At 39.5% G+C, this 26233-nt stretch overlaps 3 protein-coding genes across 3 annotated transcripts; 1 reads left to right on the top strand and 2 right to left on the bottom strand.

The window, feature by feature from the left end:
• Nucleotides 1-304: 304 nt before the first annotated feature.
• Nucleotides 305-1415, top strand: nkx3-1 (NK3 homeobox 1). The gene is made up of 2 exons (XM_010750328.3): nt 305-548; nt 835-1415. Exons 1-2 carry the CDS (start codon nt 356-358, stop codon nt 1233-1235), a joined length of 594 nt encoding a protein of 197 aa, XP_010748630.2. The 5' UTR covers nt 305-355; the 3' UTR covers nt 1236-1415.
• Nucleotides 1416-7140: 5725 nt separating this feature from the next.
• Nucleotides 7141-15714, bottom strand: slc25a37 (solute carrier family 25 member 37). Its single transcript, XM_010750329.3, has 4 exons — nt 15384-15714; nt 10833-11061; nt 10488-10544; nt 7141-10037 (listed from the first exon to the last, which is right to left on the bottom strand). Exons 1-4 carry the CDS (start codon nt 15561-15563, stop codon nt 9508-9510), a joined length of 996 nt encoding a protein of 331 aa, XP_010748631.2. The 5' UTR covers nt 15564-15714; the 3' UTR covers nt 7141-9507.
• A 3917-nt stretch (nt 15715-19631) lies between these two features.
• Nucleotides 19632-25969, bottom strand: entpd4 (ectonucleoside triphosphate diphosphohydrolase 4). Its single transcript, XM_027278452.1, has 11 exons — nt 25925-25969; nt 24936-25257; nt 24698-24848; nt 24515-24618; nt 24045-24104; nt 23788-23918; nt 23008-23174; nt 22595-22919; nt 21532-21617; nt 21285-21446; nt 19632-20872 (listed from the first exon to the last, which is right to left on the bottom strand). Exons 1-11 carry the CDS (start codon nt 25967-25969, stop codon nt 20638-20640), a joined length of 1788 nt encoding a protein of 595 aa, XP_027134253.1. The 3' UTR covers nt 19632-20637.
• Nucleotides 25970-26233: the final 264 nt, after the last annotated feature.

The following is a 26233-nucleotide window of genomic DNA, read 5'->3' as shown; positions in this document are numbered from 1 at the left end:
TGTTTGGGTTACACAAATAAAATTTGATTTGATTTGATATATTCTCTAGGCACGTGCAGTTTAAAGTATATAAATTGTTCTTTTTTACAACAAATGTAGGCCATGTCATATGTATAACACATTTTAAAAGGAAGTATTAATGTCTCATAAACTCCCAGTAAGTTGATCTGAAGAGACAAACAAATGAAAGTTCCTGAAGGTAGAAGCAGAGTTGGCTCCTCCTCCACTCGTGGGTGCAGTCGGAGTAAACCCACCCCTGCTCTTGTATAAATTCACACCGTGCAAGTGTGTGAGGAGACACACCGCTTCAAACACCCTCTGGCGCTGAGAGGTATCCTGATTTGTGGATTACTGGATGGAAATGTCTGACGCGGTCAAACCTCTGACCTCCTTCCTCATAGAGGACATCCTCTCCATTAAGGACAGCACAGGATTTAATGGCAAATGCCGTTCACAGAAGGTGGAGAGATGTTCACAGTGGGAAGAAGAATCTGAAATGTGGACGGAGCAACTTTGCCCTCAGGAGACGGTGTTTGGAGTGCAGACAGGTGAGCTCCTCCAGGCTGTCAATAGCAGGAATGTGATGGATATATAACTTTGATAAGAGTTTTGTATTCAGAATAACCTTTTAGGAGATGGAGTAAATGTTGTGAGATAAATTATTGATCTTAAAATGTAGTTTTAAGAGTTTTCCTGAGAGTATAGTGGTGTTTAGTCGCTTTATAATGTTTATGAACCTCTTTTTGAACCATTATTTCACAGCTTGATATGCAGATTACACCAAACTAACTGTTAAAAAGTATCTTGCCCTCTTAATCATATTGTATTTTACAGAGTCTCTGGACACATCCTGTCCCAGCACCTCAGAGTCCAGCAGTTATTCCTCCATGGGGAAACAGAAGCGCTCCAGAGCTGCATTCACACACCTACAAGTGCTCGAACTGGAGAAGAAGTTTAACCACCAGAAATATCTGTCCGCCCCAGAGAGGGCTCACCTGGCCAGCACCTTAAGACTCACAGAGACTCAAGTGAAAATCTGGTTTCAGAACCGGAGGTACAAGACGAAACGAAAACAGCAGACGTCAGAGTTCTGTAAGGACGTGTACAAAGCAGAGGGACTGGGTCTGAGAGACGATTTGGTCCGATCGTCACTAATCACCTCTTTCTACAAAGCTTACCAGTACAGACCCTACCTATGGGACTACAGTGGCCCCTGGGGGACGACGTTATGGTGAAATGATGTGTGAAGCATAAACATGTTTAGTATTCCTGATATTTAGGCTCTAAGTTCACTGTCAAAACTGATTCTTTGTTATTTGATTTTGAACCAGTGTGTACTTTTAACCGCGTGTCATCTAAAATGATTTTGTTCTTAAACACATACTGTCATTTTTCATGCTTTAAAAGATGCACAATGAAACATTTTAACACTGAAGCCAGTTGTAGCATCATTAATTGATTCATTATTTAATTCATATTAATAATCTGCTTTTCTTTAAAGTATAAGATGAAGTTTTGGGGCCTACAGTACATTAGTAATTAACCCATTTGTCACATATCAACTCATACTTTAGGCAAATATTCAGCAAACCTTAATATATAAAAACAGTGGGAATAATACTACTAGGTAACTGTGAAGTGGGTGGTTGGCTATAAACTACTTTATACTACTCTATTACTGAAAGTGTGCAGATTACAGTGCAGATCTCTGTTCTCTCTGCGGAGTTAAACTCTGATAATACAGTAAAACAACAAAGTCAGACAGAGATGAAGATGATATTGTAAATGAGGGCCAAAGAATGAGATCTGATTACTTTAAAGAGCCCCTGACCTGATGAAAACATGGAGATAAACTGCTCTTAAGCCTTGAAGTGACATCATGTGAAAAGCTATGAAACTATGAAGACTGTAATTTCTTATCTGAGACATTTTGGTTGGGAATTCGGTATAAAATGACTCAGTGTGACAAAAGAAATACAAACAGGGGAGTTCATAAAGATAAATGGGAAAACTGGATGACTGACACAATGGATACAATCATATAAAATAAATAAGTTCAATCATGAGATGTCGGTTTTACAGTCATGAAGCCGTCATGTGGCTCCTGTACGTGATTATTACTACAGAAGAACAGAACCTGTTTGTTGACATAATTACCACTATGGGACATGCAGGAGGCGAGTTAAGGTAATAGATATAACATTATAATACAAAGCTCAGTGTAGCTTATTCATCAAAATTAGTCAACTTTTATGAATTATTGTCAAACTAAGAAAATCCCACGTAGAACTACATTTTGTTGATTTTTTTTTTTTACATATAATCTTAAATATTATGGCTGTATACTCAAAACAAAGATTTATATTTACAGATTTACACTTTATTAAATAGAAAACTTTGTATATAAGATGTGAGAAAGTGTCTTTGGATATTAAAAATATATTACCATATATAATACCATGCAATAAATCATTTTGTGGCACATAGTTTTGAATGCTCTGCAACTTGCAGCTTTCTAATGTAAAACTCATGAGGGGATTTCTAATGCAAGCTTTATACTTGTTAAACTACAACATCTTAAAGTATCACTGGGTTTTACTGCACCCATTGTAGCTATGGAGCTATCTGTATAATCTGGTCCCATGACAGTTACATTTAGCTTCTATCAACCAGTTGCCGGGGTGTAGCCGTATGAGATAGGATGTGTCCAGGGTATCATACAGGTACATATGGAATGTACTTTGTTATCTTTGAGTGTACTGATATTATCCATGCCTCGAATATAGAAGTCGACTCCTTCTGTTATCACATGTCCTCCTGCACAGTAAGTATGTTGCCCTCCACAGGTATGGTCACTGCCTCCGTCATCACGAGGCTGAACCTGAGTGTATCTGCTGACATGAGTAATATTCTTCACCATATAAAACCCAATTTTCTGAAAATAATAACAGAATTATTTAAAGGTCTTTACATTCATCTGCATGCTGCTGCTACAGGTTAGTTTATAAACTTTAGGATGTTTGCCAAATAGATGCATAGCACAGGTTTCAAATCTTCCTAATATTATTTACAGAGATCCAACAAGTCCTACAATGAGCAAGCACTGAGCGATGGTGGCAAAGAAGAATTTCTTTTAAGAGGCAGAAACTTTGAGCAGAACTTGTCGGGTGTTCTCACTTATTCAAATGAAAAATGAGAGTTATCCTGTTAAATAATAGTATCATATTGTATCATATTATCATATTGTGGTTTCATATCGCTTCATTCAGTATTGTTTCGTATCATTTCAATCAGAATCACATCATATCGTATCATATCGTATCGTACTGTATTGTATCATATCGTACTGCACCGTATAGTATCGCATCGTAACGTATCGTATCGTATCGTACCGTATTGTATCGTACCGTATCGTATTGTATAATTTCATTCAGAATCGTATCGTATTGTTTCGTATCGCATCGCACCGTATCGTATCGTATCGCATAGTATCGTATCGCATCGTATCGTATCGTATCACATCGTATCGTATCACATCGTATCGTATCGCATCGTAACGTATCACATCGTAATGTATCGTTTTTGCATCGTATCGCATTGCATTGGTATTGTATTGTATGAATCCACTTCCACCTATTCATATAAAAGCTAAATACCAACAATGTGGCTTAAGAAGTAACACTGCCTAACAGTGCTGATAAGATGTCATGCAGGATTTAGAGCTTCACATATTTAAGGAGGCTAAGTTTGTAGTAACAACCAGATTGTGAGCAGAGAACTGATGGAGCTGATAGACGGAGACTTGAGAGCTCTCACGTCAGTAACCTGTTTGACTTGTACCTTGGCAAGAGGTATCACAAGATTATCATAATCTTACTTCTCTTATTTCTTACAGAGAAATACACTGTTTGACTTCACAGTCTTCAGTTTCGAAGCACTGATCATTCTTCTGACTTTTGAAATATTTCTATGGAGCGCTTTCATCGACTCGGCGGTCATATCTGGAGGTTGACACCATCCTATTCAAACAAGCATCAGTTTACTTTGCAAATTCTTTGAAATATAAACTTATAAAACACGTAAAAAGTCAAACACAATGTGGTAAGTTTCTCTCTCTATATATAGAGAGAGAATGTCAAAGCTACAAAAAATGTGATCAAATCTTAAAGCTTAATGATTTCCTAAAACTAAAGTGAGTTCTTATCAACAGCACCATTCATTCTCAGCTCTTGGAGTAAACAGGTAATTAGACATGAAGAGGTCAGATAGCATCTGTTTTGACGGCACTGAAAATCTGACAGTATCTTTCAGCGTCTCTCAGAGTCTCGGGCCATATGCGAACACGCTCATCAGATAAAGGAGCTTGTTGAAGGGTGAATCTGAAGGTTAGAAGAAGTACTGTTTTCTGCACTTGTCATTGTAATACCTGCCTCTAAAGACACGGTACAATGATTCACAAACAGAGAAGACTTAAAAACAACATCCTCTTCTTGTCTCTGTTTCCTTTTCTTTCATTCTTCGGGCTTTGGGAGTGACTTTAAATCTGTCTGTGCGCCACCTGGATTAGCTGGATTTGGCAAGCAAATGATGAAAAGCAGTGAGGAAGAGTTCATAACATTACTTTATCGCCTCCTTTATATACTTTGATCACAGATTTTCTGGGATATGGAAATGACGCAGGTTTAAATGCCATGAAACGTTTAAGTTTATCTTCTTTGTCTTTGGGATCTGTGACATGCAGTGAACAGTGTGGTCGTGGAGCCGTCGTCGTGCTCTTCAAGGTGGCCAATGATGCTTGGAAAAACAAGCTGATCTTCATAACAGATGAGGGGAAAACCAAACCCCAACCACAAAGACAGCCTTTGTCAGTGCTCCAATATGCCGTGACTGTCTGACAAACTTGTTGGAGTTGATAAGGAGGTTTAAAACAGCCCTGCTCTTTTCACATGGGAACACTCATAAACTTCCTCAGACAGTGTAACTGGATCCCTCATGTGTCGGTACCAGTAGAGCAGCTGCCTTTCTTCTCCCATCAGCAGATACACTGATGCATCCAACTTACCTGATGGTTAACATTGATTGTGTGGCTGCGAAGAGACAGAGAGTAGGGGAAGGAAACAAGCAGACAGAGAGAGAAGAGTGATTTTCCAGTGTTGTTATCTTTGGGATAAAGATATAAAGTAGTGGGGCAGTTTACTGCAGATTAAAACGATTATGACAAGGACAGAGGACATGGGCTGAGGAGGGCCTTCATTGTACGCTTCAGATAAACAACCTGCTCATGGACAAGGGCGAAAGCTAAACACACCAGGGACAACGGCGTTACGGCACAAGTGTACGTGTCCTGAGGCACGTTGGTTTGGAATAAAGCTCTGCACTGTCTGCATCTCAAAATAAAATCTGTTTTCTCTCATTACATACTGTATTGTGTGCAGGACACACATTTGAAAGGCAGTATTTATCTTTATATAAACAGTAGAATAAATAAAACTCAGGAACAAAACTTTATAATTGCTACATGGATGATTGTGAACAATATGAGCTCGATGAAGGCATGCATGCATCTTTGACTTTTTGTCCTCACATTTATGTTATCGGTTACCTAATTTGCAGATAACCTCATAAGCTCACACCCGAGGAAGTGCATTTGAAGTTGAAACGTTTTCAACATAAAAGCGTTTTTGTGCAGAGTAATAAGAATGGCATTTGCACTCGGAGCCGACTGAGATCTTTGATAACATTTCAAAGTGCAGTGGTGTCACACTGTAAGCTGGTTCTCTACAAACGCGAAGTAATTCCAACAACAATTTAATAATTTAGAGATCTTCCTCATATCAGCAGATGTAGGTGAAGAAGTGCTGCAGAAAATGAACTTATAGGTGCTTCTTCAAACACTGCACAAAGGCTGGAAACACTTCTTTCCATGAGATGCATTATGGCATCAGCATGTACCTGAGGGTTGGGTGCTGTATCTAAACACAGTGACAGCTCATGTTAACATGTCAGCATAGAGGACTGGATTAATGTGTGTCTGTGACGATAGCCTGTAAATTAAACTATACTGCCCTCTACTGGAAAAGTATAGCTGCTGCAGGATGCATATTTTAAAGGTGAAACTAACAGACATCAGCATCAAACCTCCCAGTTTCCCAGGCAGTTTTCTGAAATGTTATGTTTAAATATGCAAATATTTAGCTACCTTAAAAATGCATCAATTTGTATAATTTCCAGAACAGAAATCTGAAAATTAGATAAAGCCAGCTTCAAAATTCTAACAGCCATTGAAAAAAAAAGTTTCATCTGGCTATAAATAATAATGATATGAACAGCCCTCTGTCAACACCTTCAGAATATAGATATGAATAAAACTTGGAGGCTTGCTGTATGTGTAAGTGCGCCTGAAGCGGAGATTCCTGGCCCAGAGTATGAGAAGTTGGCCTTTTAAGATATTCATTATAACTAATAGATATCCTCATTAAACCTCCCCAGTTGATTACTTATGATAAGAATATTTTTTGCATGATTAAATATGAAAACGACGGCTTCTTTTTGGATAAATCTACAGACACAAATCGACAAAATGTAGTAAATTAAACACCTACAAGTATATTTTCTTCACACTTTACCTGTAGAGTCTCGTCTTAAAGGGAGTGATTCACACAAACTTCAAATACACATATTTTTCACTACAGCTGATTTAGCTATGCAGATAGTTTGGTGATGTCTGCCATGACCTCAGTACACCTGAAGTGAATTTATTTTGCCCTGTGGTGCTGGCAGCACTGAGGAAAATTCATTAACTTCTGTATGTGTACAAGTACTGTAACTCTGGATAATCCAGATTTTGGTGTGAATGGTTTCCATCTAAACTACTTTCTACCAAAGAAATAATCCCTATGAAAAGTGTTAACGGAATATTCTGTGGAAAATTAATCTTTTATGATTTATTACTGTAAAATTAGAAATTATTCACGTTAATTTTCCTTTTTAAAATTGGCGGCCAACTGTCATTTCTTTGTAATCAACTGATTTATCATAACAACAGTAATATACAGTGTTACCTCGTCCCATAAACTTGTAAAAACTCTTGGCTGTGTCTTAATGTATTCCCATAAAAACTGATTTAGTTCAGAAACAACATTCCTCACTTGCATGTTTATTTCAGCTCCAGTGTTACATACTGTAGCAGCATTATCACAATCATTTCATATTTGCATGTTCAAACTTTCAAGCATTCCTGTTGTGGAGATGGCACTCAGCGAAAAAAACAAAACAAAAACTCCTTTTTTAAATCATTTGTGCGTAAATAACATCAAAATATTCACATCGTAGATATGACCCATTTTTATCTCCTTTAAGATTATATTAGAAACATTAATTTGACATGTTAAAAGCACTTGGACCCAGATTTGGGAATTATAATTCACAATTATGAATGATATATCAAAAGGAGTAATGACGGAGGGTAGACAGTGATGCTATACATCAAAAACTATGATTCATTTTACTTTTGTTAATCATTTGATTAACCTGAAATCAGCTGAACTGATGACGTAACAAAGGCAACATGGGCAATCGACTGACCTAGCCATGATTAGATTTACACAGCTATATGAATCTATGCTAATTAGGACACATATATTCAAAACACCTTATCCATTCATGAGAAATGCATTTCCAAAATATATATATAATTAACATACAATTTCCACTTTTAACTTCTTTTGTTCAAGTGCTTTAGTAGTCAATGAAACTTTTAGGAGGAGCAAATGAAAACGCTGAGGCAGAGCTGAGACTTTTTCTGACACCATCGAACTCCAAACACAAACAGGAAACGAGAGCTAAATGAGATACGCTAAAGAATTCAAGTGATTCGGCATTTTAACAAGTGCAACAAAACAAAAAACAAAAAAAGAAGCAGCATATAACTACAGGTTAAAAAGGAAGATGCATAGAATGTCTTTGGTATATTATTAACAATTACTACAAGCATAATGATTCAGTCCGACAAACTCGCTGAACTTTCAGAAAAAAAAAAAAAAAAGAAACTCCATAATTAAAAACAAATAAATCTGGTTGCTTTGCTGGATTACATCAATATCTGGGAGGAATGTCTCGACTACTGAATGGAAAATAGTCAAGAGGCTGGAAAGACGCGAGCACACAGGAAACGTGTAACTACAACAGGATGAGTGGAAATTAAAGAAACAACATTGCCTGCTTACCAGCTTTGATCAGGCTTTTACTGGTCTCATGGTAACAAAGAGTGCCCAAGGCAAACAGAATCAAAGTTATGTTACATTTTGCATGTTTCAGATAAACTCTGAACACTTAGTATATATATATGACAACATGTATCTACAACCTTCAGGTCAATATGACACACATTAACAAAACAGGCCACTCGAAAAACAAGCTCACCAGAACTAAATGCACGTGAACGTTGAGATGTGCCTCATCTGCTCCATCTTTGGACCTGCATAATGTTATAAAAGTTTCTCAGAAATCGTCACCCTTGAAATATATATTCATTGTTTTTGAATACATATAAAACAAAACAAAACAAACAAGCTGCCTTCTTTCTGTAACAGGCGTGAATTATTAAATCAGACTATTATTGTGCGTGATTCGGGAGCATTTGTAGTGCTGCGCTTTAACAAGGCAACTGACCGGACCATTACGAGCCTACTGAGAGAGAAGGAGGGTCCCTCAAGAGGAAGGAAAAAAAAAAAACGTAGTATTTTGCACTTACGGCAAAAACATTGAGCATTTTGGTGCGGAATAATATGTGAGAAAGCTTAAACAAAGTTCAGTTTAGTAAGTTTAGATTTGACAAATGTGGCTAGTTACGGTGAACAAAAGTTTTTCTCTGTCAAAAGACGAAGTGCCGAAGAGAAAACTAAACGTGAAGCAGCATGTGATATTCATGAGGCACTTGGAAAACTGTTCCGTTCGCCATGGGTGAAAATAAGGAATGTGTTCTGACTGGGTTTTTTTTTCTTTTTTATAAATACAAAATGAAATAAAACAAACAGACAGCACTGTGTTTCTTCCGTATCTATAAAATACAACCTCGGAAAAAAAGCTAACAAAATAAATAAAAAGCTCCAATATTAAGAACTATAAACATCATTCGAGACACACAACTTATTTACGAGTTCGCCACATGTAGAAAAGAGAGTTTGGAGAGTTGATGTGTGTGCGGACTGAAGAAGGAGGAAGAAGACATTCAAACTCTCGTCTATTTACGGGTAGTGACCTCTGTTGCATATCTTAGTTGCGCAAGATCACCTTCCTTAACTTAAAAACAAACAGCTATGCGTAAGTGAACAATAAGGAGTGCTGTTCCTGGTCGCTCCTCCACCGTAATAACTTGCCGGTGACGCAATAACTGCTGTTATTTCCTCAAACAGCACGCAGAGAGCTCACGCGACGCCTGACTTGGTCTGAATCGGCCTTCGGGATGGGCTCAGATCCAGTCTAGGCGTGGTTCGTTCTAAACATACTTTACATCGCTCCAGATCCTGCCTCTGATTCCAGGTGCTGCTTTGTCAGGAAGTATTTGAAGAACTCGTACACCGACCAGGCAATGGCTGTGGAGGGCATCTGGTATATGACGCGAGCTTGGACCCCTTTGAAGAAGGCCGGCAGACCACCGAGCCTGTACACCGTCCTGAAGGCATTAGCCATTCCTGATAGGTGGCCGCTGATGTTCATGGAGCTGAGTGCTACGTTCTCTTGTGTGTTGAGCAGAGTTTTGCAAACGTCGAGCGGAGTGGTTATTGCTGCAGAAACGGCTCCCGCCGCCGCCCCCGACAATATGTGGCTGCCGGGGTGGTAATGTCTGTGCGGGTTCAACTGCTCCTGCATCAGCTCGTAGGTGATGAAGTGAACGGCCTGGAAAGGGATGTTCATGGTCAGCTGCGTGCTGTAGCTGCGGTAGAAAGCGCCCATACCCTCAGTACGGGTCACCGTTTGAACACAGTCCCAGAGTCCTCGATACGGCGAGTTGTACATTTGCATCCTCTGTTTTATCACTGAGGCACGGGAGGAGACAAATGTTAGCATGTTCTATATAATATCATACTTACTACTTATGTTTCACATTTTTACTTCTCTGCTCTTTTAAGCACTTTGTAAACTCAGTTCTTTTAAAAAGGTGCTATATAAATAAAGTTATAGTTATTATTATGATATTATTATTGATTCAAGCAGGAGTAAACAGTGCGTTTGCTGTGGACTATTTCCAACTGTGGGTTAAACCATATTTGGTGCTCTAGTGCAGCAGGACAACACATGTGGGATAGACTCAATATCAACTACAGTTCCCATGAATGTTGTAATAAAGGGACATGTGGGCTCACTTATGACAACAATGGAACTGTATGGCACCGAGGACTAAAGTATAAAAAGCATTGGACACCTTAGAAATGATGTTAGTAGCATGAATTTTTTGTTATCTAAAAGATGAGAAAGACATTTCTCACCTTCAGCCGGGTTCATGACTGCATCGTGGAGAACAGTGGCCACGCTGCCTGCAATGCCTGTTCAATCATAAACAACAAGAATTTAACATTAAATACATTTGTTGCACATTTTTTATTGGTAACAGCTGTATTTTAGTCAGTTTATTCTGTCTGTTTTCATGTTAAATGTCCCACAGAGCATGTTTGGACTTTTTATGTTTGGAATACGACTTTTATTTGTGCCATTGTAAACAGGATATGGCATTAAAATGACTTATCCCATTGCTACACTCCTCCAGGCTATGTTGTTCGAAAGCAACCAGTGTGACAATCCAGTGATTTGTGTCGAGACGTGGGAACTTGTACCATTGGCGATGTGGCTGTTGCCTCCGTTCTGAATGACGTCGCTCAGCGAGCGCTTGGCTCGCTCATAGCAGGCGAAGTAGAGCGCATGAGCGGGTCCCGCTCCCAGCATGGTGATGTTGAGGCCCCTCAGTGGTCTGAAGATCCCCTCTGTCCGGATGATCCTTTTCAGAGCCTCATACACACCCTTGTACTGTGCGTTCGGGTCCGGCTGCAGGCTCTGCATCCGTGTCTGAAGAAATGAAGACATGCATTTAGAAGTGGGCACCTGGTGTAGTTATCATGATGCATTGTAACGCTGTCACATTGTTCTGACAGCAAGTGTACTTGGCAGCTGACTGAGTGATGTGTGTCTCTCCCAAAGCTGGTGTGGGAGACTGTGGCAGCGCTTTGTTTAACTCCACCATGCCAAGTTATCTGGCGCCCACAAAGCATGTTTTTATTTTGCAAAGCGATCTGGGGCTGGTTCGGGAGATAGGCCGAGTCTATCTTCCTCAGCTTGTTCCCACGCGTTTCCTTCCTCCGGCTTAACAATAAAATATCAATTACGTTTCCGTTTGATACAAATTTGGGAACTTTGGGGGGCACACAGAACTTGGTAGCACCGTTTATGTTTTATGTTTGCGTGACTGAAAATATGCACTGCGGAGCACATTGTTCTGTTGAAGACAGGCGTCTGGTGTGATTATTGTATTTTCAGCCTGGTTAACTACTTATCAGTGTGCTCTAGAGATAATCTGAAGGGTAAATTACGCCGAGTACAAAGGAGATATTGACGGTTCAAACTGTATGTTGGGACTGTTTAGTGATAACTGTCTGAATGCCTAATGATATAAAAAGACCTAACATACGTGCAGCTTCGGTAACCAAATTTATCCATATAAAATAAAATACATTTCCAGTAAGTGTAATCTAAGTAGATTTAAATAACTTTAGGTTGCACTTGAGTTAATCTTGATGGGCAGGTGTGTCCAAAAACACTTCAATAGTATAATTTCATTATATTTAAGCACACAAACAAACTTTTAAACACACCAAATACAACTTAAGTTTCAATTTAACATAACTTTGGTGTGAGGATCTGCTTAAGTTGTTTAATTTTTTAGTCTTTTGAGGGCATATGGGATATAAGGATACTCTATTATTTATCTGTTATCATGGGTTTACACATCAGTGCCCAACCAAAGATAAGAAAACCATTTAAAGCCGCTAGAAACCCAAATCCACAAAGTCCTTCTAACTCTGTAATTTAGGCTCTTATGTACATAACAGTGAGTGTCTAAAAAGTTTTAGGAGTTAGTTTTAATCCAGATTCAAAGTTTTGGGTTTGAATAGGGCGTTGTTATGTTCAAATATTAGGTAATTCATTCTGTGAACAAAGTTTTTAAAAGTCCACATCAGTCGTCAAATAAAATAAAACCTCTCATTCATTTAATCAATCTGCCTCGAAGGCACCCGGAGCTGAAAGAGACTGAGTCATGATGACTCGGCTACATTTAGTGCAATACATTACATACAACATACATACAACACTTCAATGGTCAAGAAAGGAAATATCCTTACACCGGTTTTACTTAAAAGAGAAAAATACAAACGGCACAGCCTCTGAACTCAAGTTAATAACTGCCTCGTTAATTCATCACAAAAATAATAAAACTCATTAAAATCATCTTGGTTAGTCTCTCCGCTGTTCCAGCAGTCACCAAGTCTGGTTTGGTTGATTTAAATCATCAATTGACTGATTTAGATGCGGAAATATTCTGATAAAAATTAATTATCGTTTTTGTCAAAGGAATCCGGTTCGGCGGCTCTGAAGAGAGCATAGTAACAGCTTCACTTCCCTGTGAAAAAGGGCTGTCTGATGACGGTAATAAAGAAGGACAAGCTGTATTTAAATAAGACTTAAGGTGTATTTATTTTGAATTTCACATGCATTGACAATCTAATAAACCTAATCAACATACTGTATGTTTATCCCTGCCAAGAACAGACACAGCTCGGGGAGTAGCCCCGGTTAAGGCTAGGAGGGGGATCTTATCAGTGTCATGCACATTTGGAATCAGTCCCAAGCAGCGAAGGGTGTGTGTAAATAATTGTTCTTCTGCTGCGTTGATTAGTTAACTGCCACAGAGATAGAAGTTAGAGCTGCTGCATAAACCGTACATTAGAAAGATGCCAGAGTCATGTAGTGGATGGGGAGTGTCTGGAAATGTGGCTTGAAATATTAAAAATAATCAACTCAAGCTCTTAGATGTGACGTTACCTGTACTGTACACTGTGTGTGTCCAAATAAAAAGAATAAAATATGAACTATGAGTGGTTCTTTCATCAGTTTACGTTACTGAAGTTTCAAAACAGGTTATTTGTCACCTCCAGACCGCACTGATCGCTCTGAATGAGTGCCACATCTACAGCTGGAAGGTGCTTGCGAAAACTTCCAAGAGGAAATAGCGACAGCGGAGTTTGTGTAATAAAAGCTCAAAAAAAGGTTAAATCTGGAAAGACGTCAAAGGCTATGACACTGAAGCAAAGAGGAAATTAATGACCACATCAAGATTATCATTAGGGTAGAGCAGCGAGCCAAATTATCAGAACAAAACAACATTGTTAGGAAACAATGGGGCGAGCAGAAGACGAGGATTGCGGGGGGCCAAAGTTCACAATCAAACAGTTTACAGACTTATAGCCATTAATTACTCAGCAGAGAATTTAACTTCAAGATGGCACTCATTTGATTTTTCTGAGTTTTTTCTCTATTTATGAACTCGTGATCCCTGCTGAGGGTTTGTATTACCAAAGCTGGCCCCTACAAATCTACAATCATCAGTCTGTGTACCTCAGTGACAGCCACTGTGCCGACTCCAGAGCATCACCTCCGTAACTTGAGCCTTTTCTTTTCACGTTAAACAAATAAAAAAAAAAGTGAAAAGGCTTGGAGGAAATACGCTTGGGAAGTGACCTGCATTTGCTGCTGGACATGTCAGCTTTGTGGCCGTAAGAGACGTAACAGAAGTGATAAACCTGCAGAATATCAGAGGTGTGTGTACACACGGGGAATTTGACTCCGGTTCACGTACACTACATTTATTTTGACCGCTCGCTCCTGTTTGTATCAGTCAGATGTTAAAACTTATGAATAGAATAATTACGAATGGACATATTGTTGAATTAATCTTGTAATCTTGGACATTTTTATGCAATAGTAAACTATTAATAATAGTATGCATGTATGTAATGTAGTTCTTTCTCATATTTATATAAAACATTGTTATTTCTACGGTCACTTTCTACTTTTTTGTCTTTGTAAAGATGTTTAGCACGGGTTAACTTCTTAACACAGTTATATATTTATTTTGACCGCTCGCTCCTATTTGTATCAGTCAGATGTTAAAACTTATAAATAGAATAATTACAAATGGACATATTGTTGAATTAATCTTGTAATCTTGGACATTTTTATGCAATAATAAACTATTAATAATAGTCCTTTCTATTTCTATAAAACATTGTTATTTCTACGGTCACTTTCTAACTTTTTTGTCTTTGTAAAGATGTTTAGCACGGGTTAACTTCTTAACACAGTTATATATTTATTTTGACCGCTCGCTCCTGTTTGTATCAGTCAGATGTTAAAACTTATAAATAGAATAATTACGAATGGACATATTGTTGAATTAATCTTGTAATCTTGGACATTTTTATGCAATAATAAACTATTAATAATAGTCCTTTCTATTTCTATAAAACATTGTTATTTCTACGGTCACTTTCTAACTTTTTTGTCTTTGTAAAGATGTTTAGCACGGGTTAACTTCTTAACAGTTATATATTTATTTTCTATGCAAATGTTTAATTCCCCTGCACATTTTTTTTATTATTTTTTTGCATTTTTAATTCCTCTGTACACATTTAAATCATCTGCAAATGTTTGCAAATGTTTAATTCCCCCTGCACATTTCTTTTTTTTTTTTACATGTTTATTTCCACTATACATAAATTAATCATGTGCAAATGTTTAATTTCTCTGCACATATTTAAATTTAGGTCTATCTCAGGTCAATTTTAACATGTGTTTACTGCGTTATAGGTTAATTCTAATGTATTCTTGCATGCTGCTACTTAAAAAATCAACTATTAAATCAATTAAAAGTAACAGAGACCAGCTTTGTTGAATGGTGTTTGGCTCTATGAGTGGACACAGTTGTCAGATCATGTCTTGACAGTCAACCTTCACTTATTAACAGGAGAGTGTAAAACTTTAACCTTGTGAATGAAAGGTTAGAGACTCGGTAACCTCTGCTGTGTTAGCAGGAGAACAGGAGGTCAGACTGTGTGCTGCTCGGTTTATCTCACATGCAGCTCATGTGTTTTTATTCTCAGCCTGTTTTCTAATAGTTTGTTTTTGTTTTTTTGCAGCTTATCGAGCTACAACACCGAGGCTAACGCCCGTTAGCTTCCCGCAGCAGGCTGCCTGCACGGTCAGGTGTGTGTGCGGCTTGTAGCTGGAACAAAGTGTGTTACCTGGCCTCGTGTGTGTGTGTGTGTGTGTGTTACCTTGACAGAGTCCACGGGGTACATCACCGTGTGCTCCAGGATGCCAGCCACGGCTCCGGCTGTCATGTGGGTCGCCACAGAGACATGAGGTGGCAAGCTCTCGTAGTCCCCGTCCGACCCTTCATCCTCGTCTTTGCTTTGAGTCTGCGACATGTCACGCGTTGCTGCCACCGCCTCCATGCGTGGTGAGCTCCGCCACCTCCACCACCTCCACCACCCTGGTCCTCAGCGCGCTGTGGAGGGGGAACAACAGCCGCTCAGTGAGGTGTCGGCGGCGGCGTGGACAACCACAACAGCTCACTTCCACTGGAGTTACAGCGCGACAGACGCGTGACGTCGGCGGCTCTAGGCCAATCGTTTTGAAGATACGCACAAATAGGGGCGGGCCTTAGGGTTTGAGGTGACCAATGAGAAGTTTGTGTTTTGGGGATAACTCTGACATTTCACCCAGCCCTGTTTTTTTTTTTGAATGGGTCAAACAAAAAAAAAAAAAAAAAAAAAGTGCTGCTTCAATAGATAAACAGGTTTGGTCTCCTTTATCAGGGAGCATCTGTTAATTGATACTGTGGAGAAACCTTTAACAAGGAGATATCTCCAACTCTGTCAGGGTGCAGTATAAAAATACAAACTAATACTACAAACTAATACTATATAAAAGGTTTTCCTAAAGAAATAGTGCAAACTATTATACCAAAAGTACCAAAAATCATTTTTGATTTATTTAAAGGTCCAGTGTGTCTTTAATTCCTCTTTATCTAGATACTCTAGAGAAAGGAGATATCTCCAACTTGTGTTTTTTCTTCGTGGTGAACATGCTTTTCTCAGGGTACAGTATAAAACTACAGTATAATGCTTCAAACTAATACTATATAAAAGGTTTTCCTAAAGAAATAGTGCAAACTATTGTATTAAAAGTACCAAAAATCATTATTGATTTATTTAAAGGTGCAGTGTGTCTTTAATTCCTCTTTATCCAGGAGGCGTTGATACTGTAGAGAGACTTTTAACAAGAAGATATCTCCAACTTGTGGTTTTTCTTCGTGGTGAACATGCCTCTGTCAGGGTGCAGTATAAGAAATATAGTATAATGCTACAAACTAATACTATATAAAAGGTTTTCCTTGAGAAATAGTGCAATCTATTGTATTAAAAGTACCAAAAATCATTATTGATTTGTTTAAAGGTCCAGTGTGTCTTTAATTTCTCCTTATCTGGCAGGCGTTGATACTCTAGAGAAAGGAGATATCTCCAACTTGTGTTTGTTCTTCGCGGTGAACATGCTTCTGTCAGGGTGCAGTATAAAAATACAGTATAATGCTACAAACTAATACTATATAAAAGGCTTTTCTAAAGAAATAGTGCAAACTATTGTATTAAAAGTACCAAAAATCATTATTGATTTATTTAAAGGTCCAGTGTGTCTTTAATTTCTCCTTATCTGGCTGGCATTGATAGTGTAGAGAGGCTTTTAACAAGGAACAAGGAACTTGTGTTTTTTCTTCCCGGTGAACATGCTTCTGTCAGGGTACAGTATAATACTACATAATAATACTATACAAAAAAAAGTTTTACTTAAGAAAGAGTGCATATTTTGGTGGATTACACATTCACATTGTATGAATACATAACTGACTCATGGGCTTATACGGACTGTAACTTGTCTGAGTGTTAGTGATGCTGCACTATTCAGAAATATGGGCTGTAGATGCTGTCTCTAATGGGTTTGCATTTTACCGTACAATGTCCTAGACTGCACAGTAAGTTTGTGTAATTGACCTGAGATAGACCTTTCTATGTCCTGAGCTTGTTTTGTTTGTTAAAAGTAAAAAAATGTTCAATAAAGATATTGTTTATTAAAAAAAAGAAAGAAAGAGTGCAAAAGTATTGTATTAGAAGTACTTATATGCTTCCAACGAATCATTATTGATGCATTAACATGTAAGATTTTATTTAAAGGTCCAGTCTGTCTGTTTATAGTGTCATTATACCAATGCTATAAAAAGTTTTACTCAAGAAAGAATTCAAAAATGTTACATAAAATGTACAAAGTACATATGTAATCATTTATTCAAAGGTCCAGAGTGTAGTTTGTCTGTTCTGGGCTACTGCCATGACTCCATGGAAAAGGGCCCGCTCCCTCTGTGGATATAAAACAATTTTAAAGTAACAAAAACAAAAAGATTATTATTTTCAGGTGATTATACAATCATGAAAACATAGTTGTTACATGTTACACACTGGACCTTTAATGTTGCAGTTGGTAGTTTATATAATGTCTGATTAGCTGGTCAAGAGCAATGCATCATATTCTATTAACTGATTATATGCAAATCTCAAGTAAGTACCTAATAACTAGCTGTGCAACACATGTGTGAAGCAAAGACAACATTCCCTCTTGAAATGTAGATCTGTATATAAAGTTGCAAAAGCTTAAATACTGAAGTGCAATAGCAAAGATGTGTTAATTAAGTCAGTGTTATGAGTTGCTTTCCACCGGTGGGATCAATAGAAACAGACAGGACACATTTTATACTTTTAAATAATTGTTTTGTTGTTTATTTCTTTGTCTAGACTCTGGACATATTTCAAAGACATAGTGTTATATATGTTCTCTACAGGTATAGTATTTTGCTTCTAATCTTTAGTTTTGAGCAATGAACAACCATATTAAGTTTGAAATCAATGGAAAAACATTAAACTGCTACTGTAGACTAGAGACTAATTACATCAGAGTAGATTTAAAGAAGTTTTTTAAAAATAAAATGAGCTTATGCTAAAACCTCACGTCACCCTCTGACCTGTAACCCTCTTAAATTTGAACATACCTGCTTCACATCAGGTATGGCACTGTGATCACAGCTTCAGACATGTACATGAGACGATGCTATCTTACAGGTTCAGATGAACCACTTATCCAATGAAATTAGTTCCAGGAGCTTGTTAGAGACCAATTATCTTAAGAGGCTAAATGAATGCCTACACATTCCTTTCTCACTGCATCTCTTATTCTCAATAATTAATCATTTGTTTGTGTTTTTTTGGCTGTGTCATCCCGTCTCTTGTTGCAGGCTGAAGTTTAAATTTCACCTTGATAACCAACTCGATGCCAGTTTGTGTTTCGGGTCTCATCTGATTCGACTGAGCATACTTAAGATTAAATGGTTTCTATGTCCATCCACTGAATCCAACATTTGTTTCCTGATGATCTGATGCTTAAATATATAATCTCTAAGTCTTATTGTATTTAAGAAGAAACACAGTATTAAACGAGTTTAGACTTGATCAATTAGCTATTCTGTGTCACTCAACATGGGCCGTAACATAAGCTCTACATGCAGAGAACACTGCAGTGTCACTGAAGCAATGCAACATATGCGTGACTCAGCGTTATAGCAGTCTAACAACTTATAGAGCCACTTCAGTTCAAACTGTTGCAGCTGGTCTTCACTTGTTCAGAAGGGAAACCACAGTCAGAGCTGTAAGTCTGCAACTATTCCCAGCGTTTAAAGGTGGAGAGGCATGAACATGTTTGCAATAAAAATATCTTCATATCTAAGTGCAATAACATGAATTATGATCGATAGAAAGCTCTTTTATTGTGCAAGTTGTCATAATAGTAGCTAGTGCAGACCACACAGGAGGGTCTAATGTGTCCCACATGCAGAGGACATCAAGTATTAACAGTTCTCTCACATAGAGCTGGACAATTGACCCCTTGATCACTATTTTTCACATAGCTCTCCATCTTTCATACGCAAGCAGACAATTTTTTCCACTGTTTTGGAAAAGCTGAATAGTGTGAGGAGCCTTGAGGAAGAAATTCCCTCATCTAAATTCATGACCCTCACATGTTTTGAAGTTTAAAATACCATCTCATTGGTCTTATTTCCATTACCAGCAGACTTGCCTAGGGTCACATCTGCAAGTGAAAACAAAGACAGGCCGTGGTTTTTCACTCAGGATGTCTCTGCACAGCGAACACTAAACTGTTTACAGCACCTGTGCTGAGCTGTATGATCATAATTAGCTGCTGCACGCAGATTACACTGGTGTGATCCTCTCGTGCAGCACTCAAAATCTACGGCTTAAACTCAAATCCACCAAAATCTTTAGTCAACTTGGGTTAAATCTTTCCTTTTTAGCGACGGCGAGGTCGGTGTTTACATTAAACATTTATTTAAACAGAAATTCAGCTGACACCGTTTGTTTAGTCTGATCTCGTCCTCAGGAAATAAACAGCCAGACAAGTATACCATAAAACCTTTATTACTGAAATGCAATGTGACAACATTTATTTTCGAATTAATCTGTGCAAACATTTCACTAGACCATTTTCATATAAATAAACGGGGCATGTGCTCTCATGTACAATCCCCTCACAGCAGTGATATGACGGCTTCTGAAAATGAAGCCCAACGTAAATATATATGCAACGGTATCCGACTTAAAGTCGGATGATCCAACACAAGGTCTTCAGCAGGGCTTCAAGAGAGATTGATACTCTCGACAAAAGAGCAAATGTGTTCTGGAGTGTTTCCTCCACACCCAACAGTGACAAGACATATATTGCACTAGTATAGCCATTAAACAGCTACTTGTCATGTTGAGGCAGAACAATTTGGGAAAGACACACACACACACACGCACACACACACACAAATAAAATAAAATACATATCCAGCTGGGAAAAGCATTTCAAATGCATTCCAAAGTGCTCCTTCCACTAATTATAAATCGTATTGCATTTGAGGTTCCTGTAGAAATGGATAGTGCTTGTACCATTTAACTATAAAAACAAAAAAAGATACGCATATGAAAAGGCATAAAGAAAGGCAGACGCCCAATACGTTTTCACGGCCGTATTGTCGTAGAACCTGTGAAAACATATTTCCTTGGGTGAGGAAGATTAGCGAGCAAGCAGAGTACCGTTGTTTTAATTTTTTGAAAGAAATAAAATTAAAAAAAGACACCTGGAGGCGGTTGCCATTTGATTTGGAAAATGGAGTGGCAGGCAAGAACATGAAATCTGCACTCATTTCGATATTAAATAAAAACATTTTCATGGGCTCAGGTAAGCCTGAGGACTCACTTCATAATCGTTCTCATTTATACAATTCTTGCGACCATCTCAACTCATGGTAGAGAGCAGCCTTCAAAAAGCTCACTGAACAAACATCAGAGAGGGAAAAAAAAGGGAGTGAAGATTGGCTTTCCAAAGTCACACATGCTGTCCAGACTTTACGCTCTACGAAATTTAGAGGTTAATGGGGATTGTGGGTGAGCCGAGGCCCTCTTCCAACCACGGTACGGAGGAGGGGGTGCAGCGCTGGGCTGTGCGTCGATGGATGCGGCGGAGTCGCAGCAAGTATAGCATGATAGACAGTAACACGATAAAGAAACAAGCCAGGAATAAGTAGTGGTTGTTGACGAAGGAGAAGCTGTGCCGCCAGTGAGAGTGAGCTCCTTTCAGGCCTTCCTGCTGGATGTCCCTGGAAGAGGCAGAAAAAGCAGAATTTCATATCCAAGTGCACTGATCAAGGCTGGCGTGAACTTATTTTCATACATCTATAATTCGTCAATCATCAGAGGCTTTGACTGAATCCCGTCTCACTTTCAGGATCGGTTTGAGACTGGTGACATTCCTCGGCTTTTCCCTCAGGCTGCTAAATGCAGTAAAAAGCCACCGTCTCTGTAAGCCTTAGCGCTACGCCCATTACCACGGGATCCAAAGCACTGATCATTGTTTCAACTCATGAAAACAAGAGTGCGTTGTTATCAAAGACAGCTGTGAGGATTAAACCAATCGTTCCTCCGCTTACATTAAAAATAAAAGACGGTAACATTACTTAACGCTCCAGTGGGAAAGTGGCTAAAAACGGGGCACGGCAGAGAAAATCTTACCTCAAAGGCAGAAACCGTGTTCTGTAAAGAATAGCTCCAAGAGTCCACTGGACCTCCTTATCATAGACCAGCAGGGCAGTCTTCAGGTTTTTATAGTTGGCTGGGAAAGAGAAGCCTGAGTGCAATACTTCATACATCCATGCTGACTTAAAACACTGGTACCTGAAGACAGAATCAAAGTAATTAATAAACATTCTCATGAACGTGAATCTGGGAGGTGTAGATGACGTTTTTACGAGCGACTTACTTCAGCCGGTGAAGATCAGCATGCGAGGCATACAAGCCGGAGTCAAAGCGTTCCCTCAACGTCTTCCACTGGGTGGAACAGTAACTCTGTAAATGTTAAACTGCAACGTCAGGATTGTTTCCACTCAAATAACCTCTGTTGATCTCACATACTATAAAAACTAAAGCAGCGTAAGTGCTACTGAAGTCTGAGATTTCAGGCCCAGAGTATGAGAAAAAAACTCATATTTTAACAAACAGATATCACCATGAAACCTCCCCAGGTGATTGCTCACATTTATGTTTAAATAAGTTAAATAATTATCTAATGCTATTCAAATCTACAGACGCAAAGTGTGTTAAATAAATACCTAAATATGTATTCTTGGAACTTTATTTCTACTCGTCTGAGAGGAGGCATTTTTAGGCCACATTCGGATAGGATCTGGAACTGTGGTGAAAACGTAGGTTTTTCCAGTTATTTGAGAGGGGGAAGTCCGTTTTGGCTGCGACGGTGCGGACCAGAGGGGCGCCCGCCAAAAAATGCAGCGATAAGCTGAGCCAGATCCAACTTTTGGAAAAAAAAACAAAGCCCGACGTCACGCTGCAGTCGCCAATCAGGCGCTCAGATCTGGCAAAACCCTCCACAGTCAGCCTGAAATGTCACTGAAGCTGAGGCTATCCAGGTGGACTCATTGACTAAACTCTGATACTCTACCTGCTGTGTTCTGGCTTTGTTCATTTCATGTAACCAGCTTCTAAAAAAAAGTCTGAAGAAGTTTAATTTGCTTTATGTCTGATGGTTTGAGACAGAGAGCTTTGGTCGAGAGACACTGACATTGAGAGAGCACTGGCCTTGATAAAGGTAAAGATCGGTTAATTAGCAAAATTAAGTTGTTACATTCAGCACAAATAGACCTCCTTAACCCATACACTGCCACCCTGTGATGATTCACCGACGCCTGATCCTGTCTGAATGCAACCGGTCTCGCTCGCTTATAGAATATTGTATGAATACGGAAAAGATAAAGCTTTCTTTAAAAAAGTAGGAAATAAAATGTTGAGTGTTTCTATGTGGCATTCACCTTGGCAGCCCGGGAATACTTGGAGGAGTTGTAATCCCCGCCCATGCGCAGCACATCCTCCGTGCAGTAGTAGAACTCAGAGAAGCCGTAGAACTGACTGTTGTTGTAGTCGATGGCTGGCTGGTAGATACCGTTGAGGGACGTTTGGGTCTCGTTGGTGCGGTTGAGGAACGGCTGGAGAATCTGTCTACACTGGTCGAAGTCCCCCGTGCCTCGCAGATGGAGCTTCTGCGTGGACGTACCAATCTCATCCTGCAGGTCTGTGGGCAGACAAGGATCCAGGAGGGGGGACTCTGCTGTCTCGCCAATATGTTGACCTAATAGCCTGGAAAAACGAGTTATACGTTGTGAGTAAAAAAATAAATAGGAATGTGATCCGATGAGCGATTCGATGCGGCTGTGGCTCTCTTTACTTATTTCGAGTGGCAGTATTTCTGACGAGGTTCTCCTGATATCTTTGGCGTGCTGCATTTCCTCCAAAACCCAGGAAGGTCGACACATAAACACGATAAACATGCTCTGTGCGATGTGCGTCACATCCAAGGTTGAACTCGGCCAGTAAGTTCTTGGCAACTTCCTCCTAGGGAACAAACAAAAAGAAAAAAAAATCAGCCTGGGAATGATGAAACCCCTCATGACATACCCACAAATATCCTTGAACACTTATAGATAGCAGTGGTGACACATCGATTAATATAGAGCAGGATACCTATGTTTGAGGCCATATAAACTAAATATTGTCAGGTCTAGTTTATCTCAAGATATCAAAGAACAGAAGCTAAAGTGATGACAGTGAAAACTGAAGTGAAGATCATGTGGTGTGAAGGAAAAACAAACAAAAAGAACCAGGAGCGCATGCCAAACCGGCTACTGTGCATGAATCACTGCATTTCGTAACATGTTTCATGCCTGTTGGAGGTTTTCCTGCATGAACGATTAAAATGTTCTCAAGTCCAATAATCCTGCTATGGAGTCATGCAAGCAGGCTTACAGTGCGCCTTCAATAGTGATGAATGGAGAGCAGATCGTCTCCGCGGGACAAAAATGGTGCATACAGGTTTAACCGGGGGGGAAATGACAGAGGTTGAAAAAGGAGGGAGAAGAACAGAAGGGTGAGTGACAAAAAAAACAAAGACAGCACAAAAACAGAATTGGTTGTGGATAATAACCTGCTGTGGAGAAGCAAAGCTTACAGTTTTGGGCACTTCGTATGCGATCTGGGTGGAAACGCCGCCCATGTCCAGGACACCGGCAGTCCGTTTCCTCACCAGCGCCTCCTGTTGATCGCCACCTGGGACATTTACCTCCACTACAGCTTCCCCATCTAAAATAAGTGAAAGGAGAGAGGTGACGGGAGTTGGATGGGCAGCGTATGTCATCAGATTACTGCGTTAATGCACATCTGAGGCATGTACATGAATTATTTTTGGCATACTGTTGCAATACTTACCATTGTGCACATGGTTAAACCTCCCAAGGACAAAGTTTATTCCAATCCATGCATAGACACCTGAAGCCAATGACAAATAAACATCATCTTTTACCAGCATCATCAACGGAGAATCTTTAACAACATTTCTTCATCATCAAAACTAATGTAACAAATGTGTTATAATCGAGGAGCGGCTGCGGCTCAGGAGGTAGAGCGAGTTATGATCTGATTCCCGGCTCCTCCAGTCTGCATGTTTAAGTGTTATAGGCAAGATAGTGAACCCCAATTTGCTCCTGAAGGCCGTGCAGTCTATGTGTCAATAAGCAGCTGGCACCTTTCACGGCAGCCAATGCCATCAGTGAAGTGTACAAGTGCCTAGAGCGCTCAAAAGACGACCCTTCAATCTGAATAAAGCTGCAATCGCAGAATATTTTAGCTGAGCAGAGTGATTTTCATCCCCGTCTAGTCTTAATATTCCTGTTATTTACCTTCCTGTTTTCCAGAAATCACTTCCACGTGAGAATCAGAGAAGAGGAAGTTGAAGTGGACGGGGATGTCCGTCCGCAGATCCTCAAGAAGTGCTTCTTGCTGACTGAGAATTAAAATATATGGTGTTTAAATATAGACGGCATGTTTAAAAAGTTACACTGAACGTGTCGATGTATATTTACCTTTCAGGGAGGATTCTCATTCCAGCTGTGCACAGGATGTACAACGGTGTTTCTTGGTGCTTGTTTTTGGGAATGTGTTGAGCTGCAAAGCTCAGCAGCGGATAGATATAGTCACTGGCTTTCTCTGGTGTTTTAGCCAAATCAGAGATACCTGCAAGGAATAAGCAAGAATATTGTTTTAAACTGGGTAAATAACAAGCTGGCTTCTTTAAAAAGAAACTCTAAATTTTTTTATTACCTGGTTTGATCTTCATGACCACCGGCTTGCGGTGTTGATCTCTCATTTGCTGAATGTCCAGCAGTTCGTGGGGATTTCCATTGTGCCGGGGCCAGCAGTACACAAACACCCTGGAGCCACTGCTGCCACAGTCCACCACCAGGCCGTAGTTCAGGTTGGGGTTGCTCGTATCTGTCGCATCGATATCCGTCACCCTTGCCAAGTGTCTGTCGGATAAGAAAAGGAATTTGAGGAGTATAAGTACTTTGGAGTGTACTTGACCAACAAACTGGACTGGAATAAGAACACTGAAGCCGTCTACAGAAAGAGTCAGAACCGCTATCTATCCTCTGAGAAGGCTGAGATCTTTTAACATCTGCGGGACGATGCTGAGGATGATCTACGAGTCGGTGGTGGCCAGTGCTATCTTCTTTGCCGTGGTGTGCTAGGGGAAGCGGTTTGAAGGTAGCTGAAGCCAACAGGATTAACAGACTTGTTCGTAAGGCCGGTGATGTTGTGGGGGTGCAGATGGACTCGCTGACTGTGGTGGAGGAAAGGAGGATGCTGTCTAAAGGTGCGGGCTATTTTGGACAATGACTCCCACCCACTACATGAGGTGCTGGACAGACTCAGGAGCTTCAGCCAGAGACTGCTGGCACCAAGATGCTCCACAGAGAGACACAAGAAGTCTTTCTTACCTGTGAGCATCAGTCTGTACAACTCCTTCCTCAAAATATCAGACTAGCTGTCGAACTGACTTGTGCAATAAATAAGTGAAATCTTCCACACATGCATACTGCACTTTAACAATCAGTGTATTCTCTGTACAGTCTCTCAAAGACTAAATTCTTTATAAAGATTTAAATATTGCATAGTTCAGTTACTAAGTTTTTATTTTACTGTTATTTATACCTGTGTATATAGTGTTAAAATAGGATATTGTATTATTTACAGATCCGTAGCTTTGTTAGGAATGTTTACCCTAGCTTTCCTAATTTACCAGAACCTACTGGCCTGGACCCATTCTTGACCCCGCTGCCTGCTACGAAGGGCATGATCTCTGTGTTATATGATCTCATTCACTCTATAAACCTCACTTCGTACTATTAGGACGCTATGGGAGAACGATTTACAGTGTGAACTCACAGATGATGTTTGGGATGAGTGTCTGCAGATTCTTCACTGTTGTCATTTAACTAAGGTCAGACTGTCGAAAATATTTAGTGATGTTGATCCCATTTGTGACAGATGCCGCCAGTACCTGGCTACTCATTTCCATATGTTTTGTGCGTGCCCGTCCCTGAATACCTTTTGGTTGG

The sequence above is a fragment of the Larimichthys crocea genome, chromosome III, assembly GCF_000972845.2.
Source record: "Larimichthys crocea isolate SSNF chromosome III, L_crocea_2.0, whole genome shotgun sequence".
Lineage (NCBI taxonomy): Eukaryota > Metazoa > Chordata > Actinopteri > Sciaenidae > Larimichthys > Larimichthys crocea.
This window is presented reverse-complemented; position numbering and strand designations above follow the sequence as displayed.